Here is a 16119-nt window from a genome sequence, read left to right as displayed (position 1 = left end):
TTTCCTCTGAATCCTGTGAGGATGAGGAAGGCGAGTGGATCAGTGCCCAGATGCTTGGTGCACTCAGGGGCCTCGGAGTCTCACTGTCTAAACCCATCCCGCCCGTGTCTTGGGAACCCTTTGTTGGTGGCCGCAGAGCTGATGCGCTTTGACCCCCACCTCCTTCAGCACAGTAGGGGTGCTTGCTGACTGACTCATTGATGGATGGAGGGCAGGTGTCCTGAGGGTCCCTGGGATAAGGCAGGGGCTCGAGGATGCGAGGCCAGGCAGGACCACGGGTTTATTGGGGGCTCCACACGCACACTCATGGCGTCACACGACAACAGCAAGGTTACTCGGGACACTGAAGGTGGCCTCCGCCCACAGCCGGGCCCAGAGGCAGCGGGGTGCAGTCTCCTCCCTTGTGGCCCAGACCCAGCTGGGTCCCTTCCTCCAGGGCGGCTGAGGGAGGGGGCTGCGGGTGGCCGCAGGCCTGGGGGGGCGAGCGGGTGAGTCCGAGGTGGTGGCAGGTGGCCTCACTCCAGGGACTGCAGCATCAGCAGCTGCTTCAGCACCTTCGTCTGGCTGGTCTCGCGGATTTCGCCGGCCAGGAACATCTCGTCCACGACCGTGTAGACCTGTGTGAAGGAGGGCCCGGGGCAGAGGAAGTGGGCATCAGGGGCCCTGGTGGCTGAGGGCTCCAGGCCACACACGCCCCTCCCCGCCTGTGCCAGGAGCTTACCTTGTAGAAGTTGAACACCAGGTCCAGTTCACAGACATTGTGGAAGTACTCGTTCAAGACCTGGGCGAGAAGAAAGGTGGTAACTGACGGGCAGGGAGGGGGACACGCAGAGACAGGAGAAAAGGCATCAGAAAGAGACAGAAAAGCCAGGCACAGTGGCACACGCCTGTCATCCCAGCCACTGGGAGGCTGAGGCAGGAGGATCGCAAGTCAAGGCCAGTCTCAACAACTTAGCCAGACCCTGCTCAATACATAAAGAAGAACTGGGGACGTAGGTAAAGCAACTGGGTTCAATCCCCAGGATCAGAAAAATAAAAATAAATGGCACAAAAGCAAGAGAGACACTGAGGAAAAGGGAGGGAGAAAGATACAAAAATTCAGGGAGGGAGATAGAGACGGGGATGTTAAGGTAGAGACTGAGGATGAGGAAGAGTGACAAGAACAAGAATCCCGGGTGATTACAGAAAAAGGTGGCAGAAGGGCTAGCCTGAGGCACAGGAAGAAAGAGACAGAGCTGGATGGTGGGAAAGGCAGAGGGTGGTGGGAAAGGCAGAGGGCAGTGGGAAAGGCAGAGGGCGACAGACGCGGTGGGCGGAGCAGGTGCGTGCGGGAGGCAGAGTCGAGAAGCAGCAGAGGTGGGCAGGGGAGGACCAGCCCGGCCCCTAGGCCCCGCTCCACTCACCTCCACGAAGTTGTGGATGGCCTCCAGATAGGCCAGGTTGTTGTCATTGACGTCCACACAGATGCAGAAGTACAGGCCAGCGTAGCGTCGGTAGATGATCTTAAAGTTCCGGAACTGTGGACAGAGGGGCTGTCAGCAATGGGGCAGGCCTAGGACCATGAGCCGCCACTCTGTGGTCTCTGAGGCCCAGCTCTGTGCCTGGCCTATGCTGGGGGCTCAGCGGTGAGAGGGATACCCCAGCTCTGCCCTCCCAGGGCTCACGGTCCGGGGAGGGAGACTCACACCCTGGCAGCAGGTCAGGCAGCCCCAGTGGGGACCTAACCCCTTATAGAGCCTGGGAGCCAGCGAGGCTTCCTGAAGGAGGGCATCAAATTTGAGACCTGCGGGATGGGCAGAGGCACTGCAGGCAGAGGGGGCCCAGGGCTGAGAGGGAGCCTGGACTGTCCAGTGGAATCCACCCAGCCTCAGCCTCACCGCCGTCACCTCTGGAGGTCGAAGTCCATAGATGGATTAATTCCATCAGTCATTCTACAAATAATTCCTGGGCCTACTGTGTGCCAGGCTTACGGTGGGCAGTGCAGAGGTCACCATGGTAACCAGGACAACCTGGGCCCTGTGCTCACTGAACTGAGCCCATATGCTTGGGACCACAAGGGTTTCAGACTTCAGAGTTGTTCAGATTTTGGAATATTTGCACAGACTTTACTGGTTCGATATACCTCATCTGAAAGCCCCAAATGCTCCAAACTCTGAAAAGTGGGGTCAGCACCCAAAAAGTTTCAGATTTGAGCCCGGTGGGGTAGCACATGGCTTCAGTGCCAGCCCCTCGGGAGGCTGAGGCAGGAGTACGGCTTGTGCCCAGGAGTCCAAGTCCACCCGGGGCAGCAGGAAGACAGCAGGACTGTGAGACAGTAAGACTCTCTCAAAGAAAAAAAACGTTTTTTTTTCACATTTTGGATTTTTGGATAAGGGATGCTCAATTGAAATATGTAAACTTGAGAATAATAACACAATAAACACATCCACACCACCCGTGAATACCTGCTGGACCAGGGAAGGAGACTAATTTTACATGCACAGGTAAAGAGATTGACAGGCTGGGCTGGAGCTGGGGCTGGTGGTAGTGAGTGCCTAGCATGGGCCTGCATTTCATCCCCAGCACGCGCGCGCGCGCACACACACACACACACACACAAAAAAAAAAAAAAAAAAAAAGGCAGGGGGACACTAACAAATTGACATTTAGATATGGACACACCCTCTGGGGTACTAAATAGGGATTAGCCAAAATCTGAAGTTCCAGCTCTCTAGGATGTGTGTGTGGCGCCCTCTGGTGGCCACTGTAGGTGCCAATATTAGCCCCTAAGGTTTTCACTTTGGCTCACCCTTTGTTAATTTCTATGAGCTGACTCTGTTTTGCGTGATCGCAGTGTTGCCACACATAACCCAGGGACGCCCAGGGACACATTATCCGGCACCGATCAGCACTCCGCTACTGTCCGCGCTCTCCCCCTCCTGGCCCCGGGCCCACGGCTGCTCTGCCTGCTCTTCCCAGGGCTACCCCACACCCTCACTCTCTTCCCCAGGAACCTCTTTCTGAAGGCGGGGGCAGGAGTCCCCTCTGAACAATGTTGGCACTACCCACACCCACCCTGCCCTGCTCCGGGTCTTCTCTGTCTAGGGTGGGTCTGTCCCCAGATGGCACTGTGAGCCTATGCGGGAAGCTGAGCATGTCGCTCTGTGTCCCCACCCAGGGCTGACACCACCGCACTGATGCTACAGCAAACTGAATGATGGCCGCTGAAGACACTCATCTCCTGACCCCTGGAGCCTGTGACTGTGTGGCCCTGCGTGGTGAGAGGGACTTGGCAGATGTGATTAAGAAGTTTGAGGGCTGGGCTGGGGCTCAGTGGCAGAGCGCTTGCCTAGCAGGTGGGGCCCTGGGTTCGATTCTCATCACCACATTAAAAAAATAACTAAGCTAAATAAAGGCACACTGTCCATCTACAATGGCAAAAAGGTGGGGGGGCCTGGGGATGTGGCTCAGTGGTTGAGTGTCCCTGGGTTCACTCCCCGGTACCAAAACAAAAAAGAAAGAAATGGGGAGATGGTCCTGAACTATTTGGATGGGACGATGTCATTGCAGGGGTCCTTACATAGGAAATGGGGGGGGCAGTGAGAGCCAGAGAGACGGAAGCTGCCAGAACCCTGGGCTGGCGGGCTGGCAGGCGGCTGCTGGCGCTAGAAAAGCCAAGGAAATGGATTCCCCTCTTGGCCCCAGAGGTTCACGCTACTGTGTTTGAGGCGATTTGTGACCGTGGCCAGGGAAGCTGCCTGGGTCTCCCGTTTCCCCTCCCTGTTTCTCCCTCCCAGATCCCAGGCCTGGTGGCTGCTATATCATAAGGGACGCTTCATGTGACATTCATTCTGCCTGATACTCCTGTGTGTCAGCATTGGACCAATGAACGACCTCTGTCCCCACTGCGCCCCTTCCTCCAGAAAGCCCTGCCTCCTCCAGCTGGCCAGGCACCCCAGCCAGGTCCCCCCAGCCAGCCCTGCCCACTCGGACGGCCACCGCCTGGAGACAGGCCTGAGACCCAGGAAGCAGCACAAGGCTGTCAGTTACTGCTGCGAAGGTGGCGGGCGCTGGCCAGCCCCAGGTGGGACACAGCAGTGCTGCGAGTGAGGACTGCACGGTGAGCCTGGGTCCAGGGGACACAAGACCTGCGGCCGGGCCATCTCACTCCCCGCTGACCTACTGCTGCCCCGTCTCCCCAGGCCCCATGGACCCACTTCCGGACCCGCACGTGTGTATCAAGCCAGCGCTCAGGGCAGGCCGGGCACTGTACTGGCACCCCTGGCACCCCCAGCTCCCCTTTCCTCCTGTCACCTAGGATCCCAATGGCCAGCTCTGGGCGAGGCCACCCGTGACTTTGGCTGGCCACCCTCAGAGGCCAGTCCCACCCTCCTCCTGCACACTCTTCCGCCCCCGGCTGCCAGGCTCCAGAACACAGCGGCTTTCCTCCGCCTTCCGCCTCCAGCAGTGGCCCCGCGCCCCCTTGTTCTCTCTTCTCACGGCCACTCCGAGTCCTTGGCTTGGTTCCCCACATTTCCCAGGGCGCCGCTGCTCCGTGACCTGCACCTTTCCCTCCCCCACGGCCTCCCTGGGGCCAGGGGCAGACACCTTGGACTGACCTTCCCAACACCTCCACCTGCTCAGCCAGACTCAGCACATCTCAGAAAACGGCAGGCCACCTGCCTGGGGCTCAGGCCCAGACCCCAGCCCTCAGCCTGGTCTCTCCCCTGCACTGCACGCCCATGCCTGGCCACCCCATCACTTCCATGGTGGCTCTGTCACCAGTACATGTCCCTGGACCACTGCGGTCACCCCCGGAGCAGGCCCCTGCTTCTGCTCTTGCTCCCTACAGCGGATCCCAGAGGCCTAAGGCGGATCCATGTCCCTCCTGGGCTCAAAATGCTCCTGTGCTCCATTTTTCTGAGTCTCCCAGGAGGCCCCTGAGGCCCAGCACCTGGGCTACCTTTATCCTCATCGGCTCTGCCCTCCTCCCTGCCGGGCCCTGGAACACCCTCCATGTATTCCTGCCTCAGGGCCTTAGTACTTGCTGTTCCCTCAGCCTGGAATGTTCCTCTCTCAGATAGCCATCTTCTTCCACTGCCTGGACTTTTTCGACTCCTTCGGGTCTTGGATCTAATGTCACCTTTCACTATGCTTTCCAGAAAAAAACACAGAGAACTGCAGTCTCCCCTCCAGTGTCACCTAGCACTCTGCCCTCAAGTCAGCTGCTAATTGTTCCTACTGCCATTCACGGTCACCTGACCACCATAGCCAAGACCGGCTCCCACCAACCCGCACAGGGTTCTCCAAGGTAGAGATGGGTATTTGCGACAGTCTCTGTGGGACCCTAGGACCAAGAACAGTGCCTGGCACACAGCAGGCCTGTGGTAAATGTCTGTTGGATTCTTCAGGACAATGGGTCCCACCTCTTTTTCTGTGCAGTGCTGGGAGTGACTCCAGGGCCTCTTCACACTAGGCAAGTGTCCACCACTAAGCTACAGGCCAGCCCCAGGCTGCTGTCTTGAGCAGGTGAAGGTCATGGGAATAAAAGGTGAAGACTTTTTACAACAGACCAAAAGCCAGGTGTAGTGGCACATGCCTGTAATCTCAGTGACTTGGGAGGCAGAGGCAGGAGGATTGTAAGTTTGAAGTCAGCCTCAGCAACTTAGCAAGGCCCGAAACAACTTAGCAAGACTTTGTCTCAAAATAAAAAATAAAAAGGCTCAGCACAGTGATGCACACCTGTAATCCCAGAGGCTCAGGAGGCTAAAATAGGAGAATTTCGAGTTCAAAGCCAGCCTCAGCAATGATGAGGCGCTAAGCAACTTGGGGAGACCCTGTCTCTAAATAAAATACAAAATAGGGCTGGGGATGAGGTTCAATGGGAGAGCACTCCTGGGTTTAATCTTCCATACCACATAAAAAAAAAAAAAAGAAAAGAAAAAGGCAGTATTACCAATTTGATTTGGTCGGGTCTCATAACAGTATTGTGATGATGTAGGGAAATGTTTTTATTTTCTAAGCTACATCCCAAAAATATTTGGAGAAGTATGATGACATCTGTAATTTAATATAAAACACTACAGCAAACGACACTCTTTATCCTATCCTCTCTATTTCCGTGTGAATGAACATTTCTATAGTGAGTTTTACAAAGGGAAATGAAGGGCTGAAGGGTAGCTTAGTGGCCGAGCACTTGCCTAGCATGCCTGAGACGCTGGGTTCCAGTCTTAGCAGCAGCAAAGAACAGAAACTAACCTCTTTGACAATAAAGTAAATAAGTAAGGTAAAAGGAAAGACAAAAATGTAAATGCTGATAAGATCTAGGAGTAGGTTTATGGATCTTCAATCTACTCCTCTCTTTCACTCTGGTAATCTCCATCTTTGTAATTTTGAAAGGTACCAAAGCCCAGTGTGGTAGCACATGCCTGTAATCCCAGTGGCTCAGGAGTCTGAGGCAGGAGGTTCACAAGTTGGAGGCCAGCCTCAGCAACTGAGAGAGGCCCTAAGCAACTCAGCAAGACCCTGTCTCTAAATAAAGTATAAAAAAGGGCTGGGGATGTGGCTCAGTGGTTCAGCGACCCTGGGATCAATTCTTGGTACCCAAAAAACAAAAAATACAGAAAGAAAGAAAAAATACCAAATACAGGAAGGAAGGTAAAGTCAGCTGAGGGAAGACAGGAGAAGGTGGGTCAGTCAAAGGGTATTCGAGCTAGAAGTTGGGCAGGAGGCCAGAGGAGGTCATAAGGAAGCAGGGGGTGTGGGAGGCACGGAGGGGCATCTGTCACCTCCACAAAGTTGGTGTGTTTGGCGTCTCGGACGGTGACCACGGCGTGCACCTCCTCAATCAGCTTCTGCTTCTCATCGTCATCAAACTGCATGTACCACTTGGCCAGGCGCGTCTTGCCTGCGCGGTTCTGGATGAGGATGAATCGGATCTGGGGGCAGCGGGAGAAAGAGGAGGAAGTGAGAGAGGCAGGGAGGTGGCCTAGGCTAGAGGCCACTGCCCCACAGCCCCACCTGTCCCTGCAGGGAGATAGGGTGCAGGGCCCCAGCTGCTCCCTAGAGCCCACACAGGCCTCGCTGTCCCTGCGCTCTGTCCCAGGTCCCTCCAGCCCGCCTTCCAGCAGTGGCCAACTCTGAGCCAGCCCCAGGGCCCCGAGTCCCAGGCTCCATGGCTTCTTGTCTGCCTCTCACAGTCTATTTCCCTGCCGGCAAAACAAGTGCCAAGAAGAGGGTGTTTCATCAGGTTTCTGGAGGTTTCATAAGCTTATAAACCTAGTTTGGAGGCTGGTAAGCAGGAGGCCCTCAATGAAGGCTTGCATCTCAATTCTTCAGCCTGAGGCCTGGCTTTCCACTTCTTTTTTTTTTTTTTTTTCCTTTTCTTTTTTTAACATTTTTTAGTTGCAGATGGACATAATATCTTTATTTTATATATTTATTTTTACGTGGTGCTGAGGATCGAACTCAGGGCCTCACACGTGCTAGGCGAGTGTTCTACCACTGAGCCATGACCCCATCCCCCACTTCTTTTTCTTTTGGATGACTTTTTAAAATTGTGATGTGAATTATTATTCACATATCATGAAATTCATCCTCTTTTTTGGGGAGTGGGGCAGGATACTGGGCATTGAACTCAGGAGCACTTAACCACTGAGCTACATCCCCAGCCCTCTTTTTTTTTTTTTTAATATTTTTTTAGTTGTAGATGGACACAATACCTTTATTTTGTTTTTATGTGGTGCTGAGGATCGAACCCAGTGCCTTCCACATGCAAGGTGAGCGCTCTACCACTGAGTTACAACCCGAGCCCACCAGCCGTCTTTTATATTTTATTTAGAGACAGAGGTTAGGGCCTCACTAAGTTGCTGAGTCTGGATTTGAACTTGCAATCCTCCTGACTTGGCCTCCTGAGCCGCTGGGATTACAGGCACGGCCACCACGCCCAGCAAATTCCCTCTCTTGTACAGTAGACACTTCAGTGGTTTTTAGGATATTCTCTTAGAATAGTCACAGTTGCACAAATATCACCACTAATTCCAGAATATTCTTACCATCCCCAAAAAACCTCCTACTCATTAGCCTCCACTCTTCCTCCCCTCAGCCCCTGGCAACCAGTCTACCTCTTCCCCTGTGGATTTGCCTATTCTAGACATTTCACAGTAGTAGGATCACTTAGATGTGGCCTTTTTAACTGGCTTCCTTCACTTAGAGTCATGTCTTCATGTCTGTCCAGGTCGTAGCATGCACCAGTGCTCTGTTTCCCTCCCTCCCTCCCTTCTGCAGTGCTGAGGATAGTGCCCAGGCCCTTGCACATGCAGGCAAGTGCTCTCCACTGAGCTACAAGTCCAGTCCTGCAAAGTCACTTCTGAAGTGGCTTAACTGCTCAGTGCCTCGGTTAATGTGATCAGTAAACAATACACGAGAAGCACCAGAGCAGCGTCTCGAGTTCCGTGCTCCATGTTAGCTGTCATGGGTTCTAGGAAGTTTGCTATTAAGATTCTGAAAAGACAGGTGAATCATCTCGGGCTGCTGTGAAAACCACAGTTAAAGTCAGAAGGGCTCAGCCTTTACATGCTGAGCTCACACACACACATACACATGCACACACACACACACACACACAAATTAGTTATCATTATGACTGAAGTATTCGATCAAGAGTTCAGGCTTTGGAGCTGGGGCTCAGCGGTAGCACACTTGCCTGGCACGTATAAGGCACTGGCTTCGATTCTCAGCACTACATATAAATAAATAAAGCTTTATCAACAACTAAAAAAATAAAAAGAGTTCAGGCTTTAATGCCTGGCACTATCAATTACTGGCTGTGTGTCCATGGCAGATCAGTTAACCTCTCTGACCCTCAGTTTCCCTTTCTGTATAATGAACTTAATGAGAGTACCTCCTCCAAAGACCAACACATGGGTAAACATAAAGGGTAAACATAAAGGTAAACATAGAGTAGAGCGCATAACATATACTAAGTGTCATATAAACACTATGGCTTAGTAGCATTATACTGTGCTGTTATTTGACTTTGAGAAAACCCTGACCCAAACTCACCTATCTAGGAAGGCTGGCTTTGGACCAAGTTCTGTCTGAGATTGGCATGCTCTTGCCCATTTTTCAGATGAGAAAACAGGTTCAGAGAAAGTAAGTCTCACAGCCAGAAAGCCGATCTGGAGTTCAAAGACCTTGCTCTGAACCTCCTTATCCCAACTTGTAGGAGCCCCTAACCCTTCCTAGGCCTTCACACACTCTACCCCACCTCCAGCCCACCAGGCTGGACAGGAAGAGGATATTACACTCTCCTTCCAAGAACTCCTTCTGCTGAGCCAGGGAAACCCACTTCCTAATAGGGCGGGGGTCCAGTGCAGGAAAGGAAGTGACATGCTTGGGCATAGCAGGAGCCACAGCCTGGGGCAAAGCCAGGGACAGAAGGGTCACATGGGAAGGGGAGCTAGAAGCAAGCCTAGAATTGAGAGCTCTGCCTCTTATTCCCAAGTCCCCGAATACTTCCTGTTTCACCTTCCAGTGAGATTCTCTCCACGTCCAGGAATCCACCCCACGAGGGCCATTCCCTCCAGGACCCTCATCCATCCTCATCTGTTGTTGTCCTCTCTGATGCCTCCCAACCTTCCCCTGTCTCCAGTCCCTGTCCCCTGGATTGTTCCCTCTTGACCTCCAGTTTTTCACTTTCAGTCCCCTCTCTCAAGTCTCAGTGACTCTTTCATTGGAGATAGCCCTTCTCCAACTCCAGAGCCTCATCCCTTGTTCCAAAGGCACATCTTGTTTCCAAGGCCCTGTCTTTGGAAAACTCACCCACTGTCCTGACATTCTCCTCCATCCAATCTCCCTTCCTGACTCCCTGACCAAAGAAACCTGAATTCCCAAGCCCCAACCTGTGGGACAGAAGTACCCGCTAAATCCAGTGCTCAGTCCTTGCCCCAAGAGCCGCCTCTTCCAAGCCTCCTCCTTACCCCAAGACCTCTGCAGCCCTCCCCATTCGTTTCTAGCATCCACTCCCTACCTCCACCCCCTCCCTTCGCAGCACACTTTCCTGACTCCCTACAGGTGCCCACTTCCGGCCTCCAGTGCCCACTCTCTTCCCCTTGAGCTTCTCTCTCCTCAGAGTGTCCTGCTCCTGTTCCAACCTCCGGAGACCCCGCCTGCCCCACCGTCGGGCAGGTGTGCCTCCCGGTCCGGAGTCTCCAGTCCTCCGTCAACGCCTCCTCCCCACTCCCGAGACCGTGCCTCGCCAGCTGCCTCTCCAGTTTCAAAAGCGCCCAACAACTTTCAGTGTCTCCCGTATGCGCAAGTCTGCTCTCTGGACACCCCTTCCTCAATGTCCCTTGCCTGGAGACCCCATCGCACACCCGAGCGCGAACCAAGGCCCTGTTCCCTCCTTCCCAGCCCCAGAGCCCACGTCGGATCCAGACCATCCGCGGCAGGGTGGCACTTGTCAGCGCCGATCCAAGCCTCGGCTGTGTGCACGTGGACCCTCCCTCCGTCCGCCCCCGGCGAGGCGCGCCCCCGTTACCATGGCGACCCCTGTCCGGACCCCAGCGGCCCTGGTCCCGCGGCAACTGGGGGGCTACGGCTCTAGCTGCAGTTACGGGGCCCACAGCTGGAGCGGACTTCCGGCAGAAAGAACCCGCCTGCCCTCTCGCGCACAGCCCGCTGGGAGTTGTAGTTTCACGAATGACCTGGCTCCTCCGGGCGGCTAACCACGGGAAGAGGCTCGGGCCCGCTTCCCAGCATGCTCAGCGACTGCCCCTTTCCTACCAAAGAATCCGGACTCCAAATGCATGCCGGGAGTTGTGGACGAAGGTGTCTTTGAAGGACTACAATTCCCGAGATGCTTGACAGCCCGCAAAGGGAGTTCAGGGAAATGTAGTTCTGGTCTCCTCCTTCCCAAACCCTCACCCAGGGGAAGTCAGCGGGTTGGGAAGAGGAGACCGCCTGGGTGACCTAGACGTGTAACTGTCTTTTCATGCTCACCCACTGCGCTGTTTCAAATACAGTGAGCCTGGGGGTGTAGCCCTGCAGCGGAGCCTGTGCTTAGCATGCGGGAGGCACTGGGTTCGTCCCCACACTGAAAAAATAAAATGCAACCAACGTTGTTTCCTTGTGGGAGACAGGTAAGCACAATTTCCCTGACTCTAAAGCTTGAATTTGACAGGTGTGGGGCCTGAATTCAATACCAAATACCGGGGGAGGGGGGGTGGCTGATTTTGAAAGTCAGAATTGTGCAAACCTGGTCATTGCTTGTCTAGGCTGTGTGACTTTGGACCAGTGATTTCACCTCTTAACTTCTTCATCTGCCAAATAAGAAAGATCAGGGAGTCAACTCAGTAGGGTGGTTTTAAAGTATTAAGTTTTCAAAGTTCTTAGCACAGTACTCTGCACATAGTAAATGCTCAATAAATATCAGTTCACTTTTTTGGGGGGGCAGTACAGGGGATTGAACGGAAGGATGGTCTAACTGAGCTACATTCCAAGCCATTTTTAAAATTTTGATACAGGGTCTCTCTAAGTTGTTGAGGCTGACTTGTAATTCTCCTGCCTCAGCCTCTTTAATCGCTGAGATTACAGGTATGTACCATCCTGTCTGACTTAGTTCACATCACAAATGCCCATTGTTAATATTTCCTGTCCAGAGGTCCACTTGTCTTCTCTCAGTTACTCTAATATGCCAACTGCATTCCCCTCAGGGACTTTCCATGGCCTTACTAGTCCCTTGAAGACCTTCCCCACCTCCATTCCATGTTTGGCCTCTTCTTCTTTTAGCTTAAACACCACCTGTGCAGATCTACAGAGACATCCTAGATACAAAATCCCCATAATTCCCTAGAAGTTAATTAGGGCATTTTTATAGCCTTTATTCCAACTTTTAATGGTTTCCTGGGGGGGGGGGGGTTGTGGAGATCCTCCATTAGGTGGTGTGTCTTTGGGGGCAGGCACTTTATCTGTAAACTGTGCTTCATCATCTAGAACAGGGGCACATAGTAAGCACTCAGTAAAGGCATGCCTATGGGTACTGACGGGAGATTTGCCCTGACAACAACAGAGCATATTACAGAACCTGTCAATTAGACGTGTGCTCCCGACAGAAGAACCAGTACAAAACTACTGAATGTTGGCCCGGCATGGTGGTGCGTGGGTGGCAGGAGGATCGTGAGTTCAAAGCCAGCCTCAGCAAAGGTGAGGCACTAAGCAACTCAGTGAGACCCTGTCTCTAAATAAAATATAAAATAGGGCTGGGGTGTGGCTCAGTAGTCAAGTGTCCTTGAGTTCAATCCTCAGTACATTCCCCCCCACAAAAAATCCCTATTGAATATTGCAAGGGTAAAAAGAGGCCAGAGATGGATTACTCTCCTGTACACGTCTCCTTCTCCAACAAGGTTGGAGTAGGATGAGCAAGATGCCCAAGGAGCAAAGCTGAAAAAGACACTTATTCAGATGCCAACCCAGCCCTGGCATGAGCCTGAGCCTGAGTGCCTCCTTTCATTTTATGCTCTGGGGACCTTGTTTGTGTCACCTTAGTCCTGACTCTGATCTCCAGTGCTCAGCACAGCACTTGGCACAAGTGTTCAATCTACATGTTAGATGATAAATGAACCAGCAGCAAGAAAACGGGCCCTGTCCCTGTCCTGGAAACATTCGCCACCCACCAGGGAAAATGGACATAAATGACATTACACAAAAAAGTTAAAAGATTATTTTAATGAAGCCAGGTGCAGTGGCATAGGCCTGTAATCCCAACAGCTTGGGAGGCTGGAGCAGGAGGATCTTGAGTTCAAAGCCAGCCTCAGCAATTTAGTGAGGCGCTAAGCAACTCAGTGAGGTCCTGTCTTTAAATAAAATACAAAATAGGGCTGGGAATGGGGCTCAGTGGTCGAGTGCCCCGAGGTTCAATCCCCAGTACAAAAAAAAAAAATCATTTTAACAAGTCCTGTGATTTAAAAGTTGTAGGATACTTTAATGCTGAATTAGTGATTTTTAAAAAATATTTTTTAGTTGTCAATGGACCTTTATTTTTATTTATTTATATGCGGTGCTGAGGATTGAACCCAGTGCCTCACAATACTAGGCAAGCGCTCTACCACTGAGCCACCACCCCAGCCCCTGAATTAGTGATCTTCTACTTTCTAATGAACCATCCCCAAACTTAGCAGCTTAAAATAATAATCATAAATCTCATAGTTTCTGTGGGTCAGTAATGGGGAACAGCATCGCAGGGCGGTTTTCGGCTTGAAGTCTCTGGCAGGATTGCAGTTAGTAGAAGGCTTGAAGGGGCTGTCAGAGCAGTGTCCCCGCTGCTCCCGTGGGGCCACATTGATGCTGACTGTTGGAGGACATCTCAGTTCCTTACTCTCAGGAAACCCAGGTTTGGAGGCTCATCCCATGGAAAAACCCACACCCTAGAGAGGAGCATTGGGGAGAAGGAGAGGCTATTTGGTGGCCAAAGAATGGAGCTGTGCTCCCACATCAGCTCAACTCACAGATGCAGACAGGAATAATGAGGGAGAGAGAGTCTATAAAGGGGAGGAATATTCGCGTCTTGTCTGCGATCTCCTGGGAACTCAGGTGCCACCACTCCTCACTCCTTCCATGGTTTGGTGTTTCCGGTCATGGCGGCTGGTAGGTGTCTTCAGCCTGAAGGGGGGGGTGGAATGAGGTGAGTCTCCAAGGTTATTATAGTTTCGGACAAAACATTTCTCAAATGTTCAACAGGTCTCTCTGCAGAGCTGAGTAGACTCTGGCCCAAACGTCAAGGCGACAAAGGAGATCAACACAAAATGAAGACAGAGATGTCAAGCCTTCATCTTGACCTCAACAGACATCAGCAGGCCCCAGCGAGGAGTCAGTGTTTTCAGAAAAAGTGACCTCCAGGTCCCTGAAGAGTAACCTAGACAACCATTAGCGTCATGACCCCCAAGTCAGAGGTGTGATCTTGGGCCAAGCCAGTGGCAGACTGATGGTGGATTGCCCATGTGACCTCCAAAAGTAGTGATTTTTTAAAGTAAATTAATGCAGGTGAAATGAGACAGTTTATTTAGGCTTTTCCTCAATAACAGGACCTCGGTTGGCCTCCCCACAGGACACAGGAGTGTCCTCATGTAGCACTGCTTTCCGGGCAGGGGTCGGGGGGAGTGATCAAGAGAGGGCAAGGGGGAAACTGCAGTGTCCTCTATGACCTTGCCTCAGATGTCATGCCCTATCCTTTCTGAAGTACAGATCAGCCCTGTCGGATGCCAAAGGAAACAGGAGTACCCGTGAGAATCACTGGGGTCCATCTTAGAAACTGGCTTTCATCATTATCTAGAGCAGGGCTGCCTGTTTTAATGAAGAGTTAGGGACAGCTAGCAATGAATTCTGTCCTTCCTCTCTTCCTCTGTCTTTCCCAAGGCTGGGGATTGACTGAGGGCCTTGTGCTCCATAGGCAAGTCATCTATCACTGAGCCACACCCCAGCTCCTAACTTTTCTTCTCTCCAACTTTTGGGGGGGCAGGGGTGGGATGAGGACTAGGGATTAAACCTACGGGTACTTTACTACTGAGCTAAGGCCTCAGACTTTCTAAATTTTTTATTTTGAGACAGGGTCTCACTAAGTTGCTGAGGGTTGAGTTAAATTGAACTTGCAGTCCTCCTGTGTAGCTGGGATTACAGATGTGTGCCACGGTACCCGGTTTGCTTTCTCAAACTTTCTAATTAGAAAATGATCATATCTACTTGAAAATGTAATAGTAGTACAGAGAACTCCAATATATCATTCACCTCGATGTACCAATTGTTGGCATTTGATACATTTACTCTCTGCATGTATTTACTTGAATTTTTTTTTCTTTGGTTCCTTGCAGACAGCATGCTAACACTTCCTCCCAAAATCTAAATATTTATCACTCCTAAGAAAGGACTTTCTCCTCCATAACCACAATGCAATTATCACACTTAGAAAACTTAATATTAATACTATACTATTGTTTAATATACAGTTCATATAAAAATATCTTTGATATGGAGAATGAGATTGATCAGATTATATTATGTACATGTACGAATATGACATAATGAATCATACTATTATGTATGATTATAATCCACCAATTAAAAAATATATTTCTGGGTGTAGTGGCAACACACCTGTAATCCCAGCAGCTCAGGAGGCTGAGGCAGGAAGATCACAACTTCAAAGCCAGTCTGGGCAATATAGTGAGATCTTATCTCAAGATAAAAAATAAAAGGGTTGGGGATGTAATTCTGTGTCAAAGTACCTCTGGGTTCATTTCCCAGTACCGGGGGGAAAAGTATCTCAGTCATATTCCATATATATATATATATATTCTGCACCAGAAACCCATCCAGGATCACAGATTGCATTTAGATGTAGTGTTCCACCAGGTGGAATCCCAGGGACTCTCGTGGCTGAGGCAGGAGGATCACAATTTCAAGGACAGCCTCTGCAATTTAGGGAGACCATGTCTCAAAATAAAAAGTAAGCCGGGCATGGTGATGCATGCCTGTAATCCCAGTAGCTCTGAAGGCTAAGGCAGGAGGATCACCAGTTCAAACCAGTCTCGGCAATTTATCAAGGCGCTAAGCAGCTCAGTGAGACCTTGTGTCTAAATAAAATATCAAAAAGGGCTGGGGATGTGGCTCAGTAGTTAAGCAACTCTGGGTTTAATCCTGGTACCAAAACACATAAACAAACAAACAAATAAAATAAAAAGGGCTGAGGGTGTATCTCAGTGGTTGCACACCCCTGGGTTCAATCCCCAGTAGCAAAGGAGGGGGGAAATCATGTCCCTTACCTCCTTTTATCTGGAATAATCTCTTCTCATTCTTTTCTGTATTTCAACACACTGGCCATTTTTGATGATTCCCAATCAGTTATTTTGCAGAATGTCCCTTAATTTGGATTTGTTTGATGTTTCATCATAGACATATAGATAGATAGATAGATAGATAGATAGATAGATAGATAGATAGATAGATAGATCGATCTAGGTTTAACCTTTTTTGTCAAGAATATCACCAAGTGACACTGTTTTCCTCCCAGAGCATCCCCTCAGGGGCATGTGATGTTGATGGATCTCATCCTTGGTGACATTAAACTCAATCACTTGGCTAAGGTAA

At 51.2% G+C, this 16119-nt stretch overlaps 1 protein-coding gene and 1 long non-coding RNA gene across 2 annotated transcripts; one reads left to right on the top strand and one right to left on the bottom strand.

Annotated features, from left to right (window-relative positions):
• Positions 1-255: 255 nt before the first annotated feature.
• On the bottom strand, positions 256-10647 carry Ap2s1 (adaptor related protein complex 2 subunit sigma 1). The gene is made up of 5 exons (XM_027945938.3): positions 10520-10647; positions 6768-6917; positions 1404-1517; positions 722-781; positions 256-617 (listed from the first exon to the last, which is right to left on the bottom strand). The coding sequence occupies exons 1-5, from the start codon at positions 10520-10522 to the stop codon at positions 516-518; spliced, it is 429 nt and encodes a 142-aa protein (XP_027801739.1). The 5' UTR covers positions 10523-10647; the 3' UTR covers positions 256-515.
• A 210-nt stretch (positions 10648-10857) lies between these two features.
• LOC139702796 (uncharacterized) lies at positions 10858-16119 on the top strand. Its single transcript, XR_011705376.1, has 2 exons — positions 10858-11120; positions 13717-16119. It is a non-coding gene; the product is annotated as an uncharacterized lncRNA (long non-coding RNA).

This window comes from Marmota flaviventris, chromosome 18 (assembly GCF_047511675.1).
Source record: "Marmota flaviventris isolate mMarFla1 chromosome 18, mMarFla1.hap1, whole genome shotgun sequence".
Taxonomy (NCBI): Eukaryota; Metazoa; Chordata; class Mammalia; order Rodentia; family Sciuridae; genus Marmota; species Marmota flaviventris.
The sequence above is the reverse complement of the archived record's forward strand: the minus strand, read 5'-3'. Positions and strand labels throughout refer to the sequence as shown.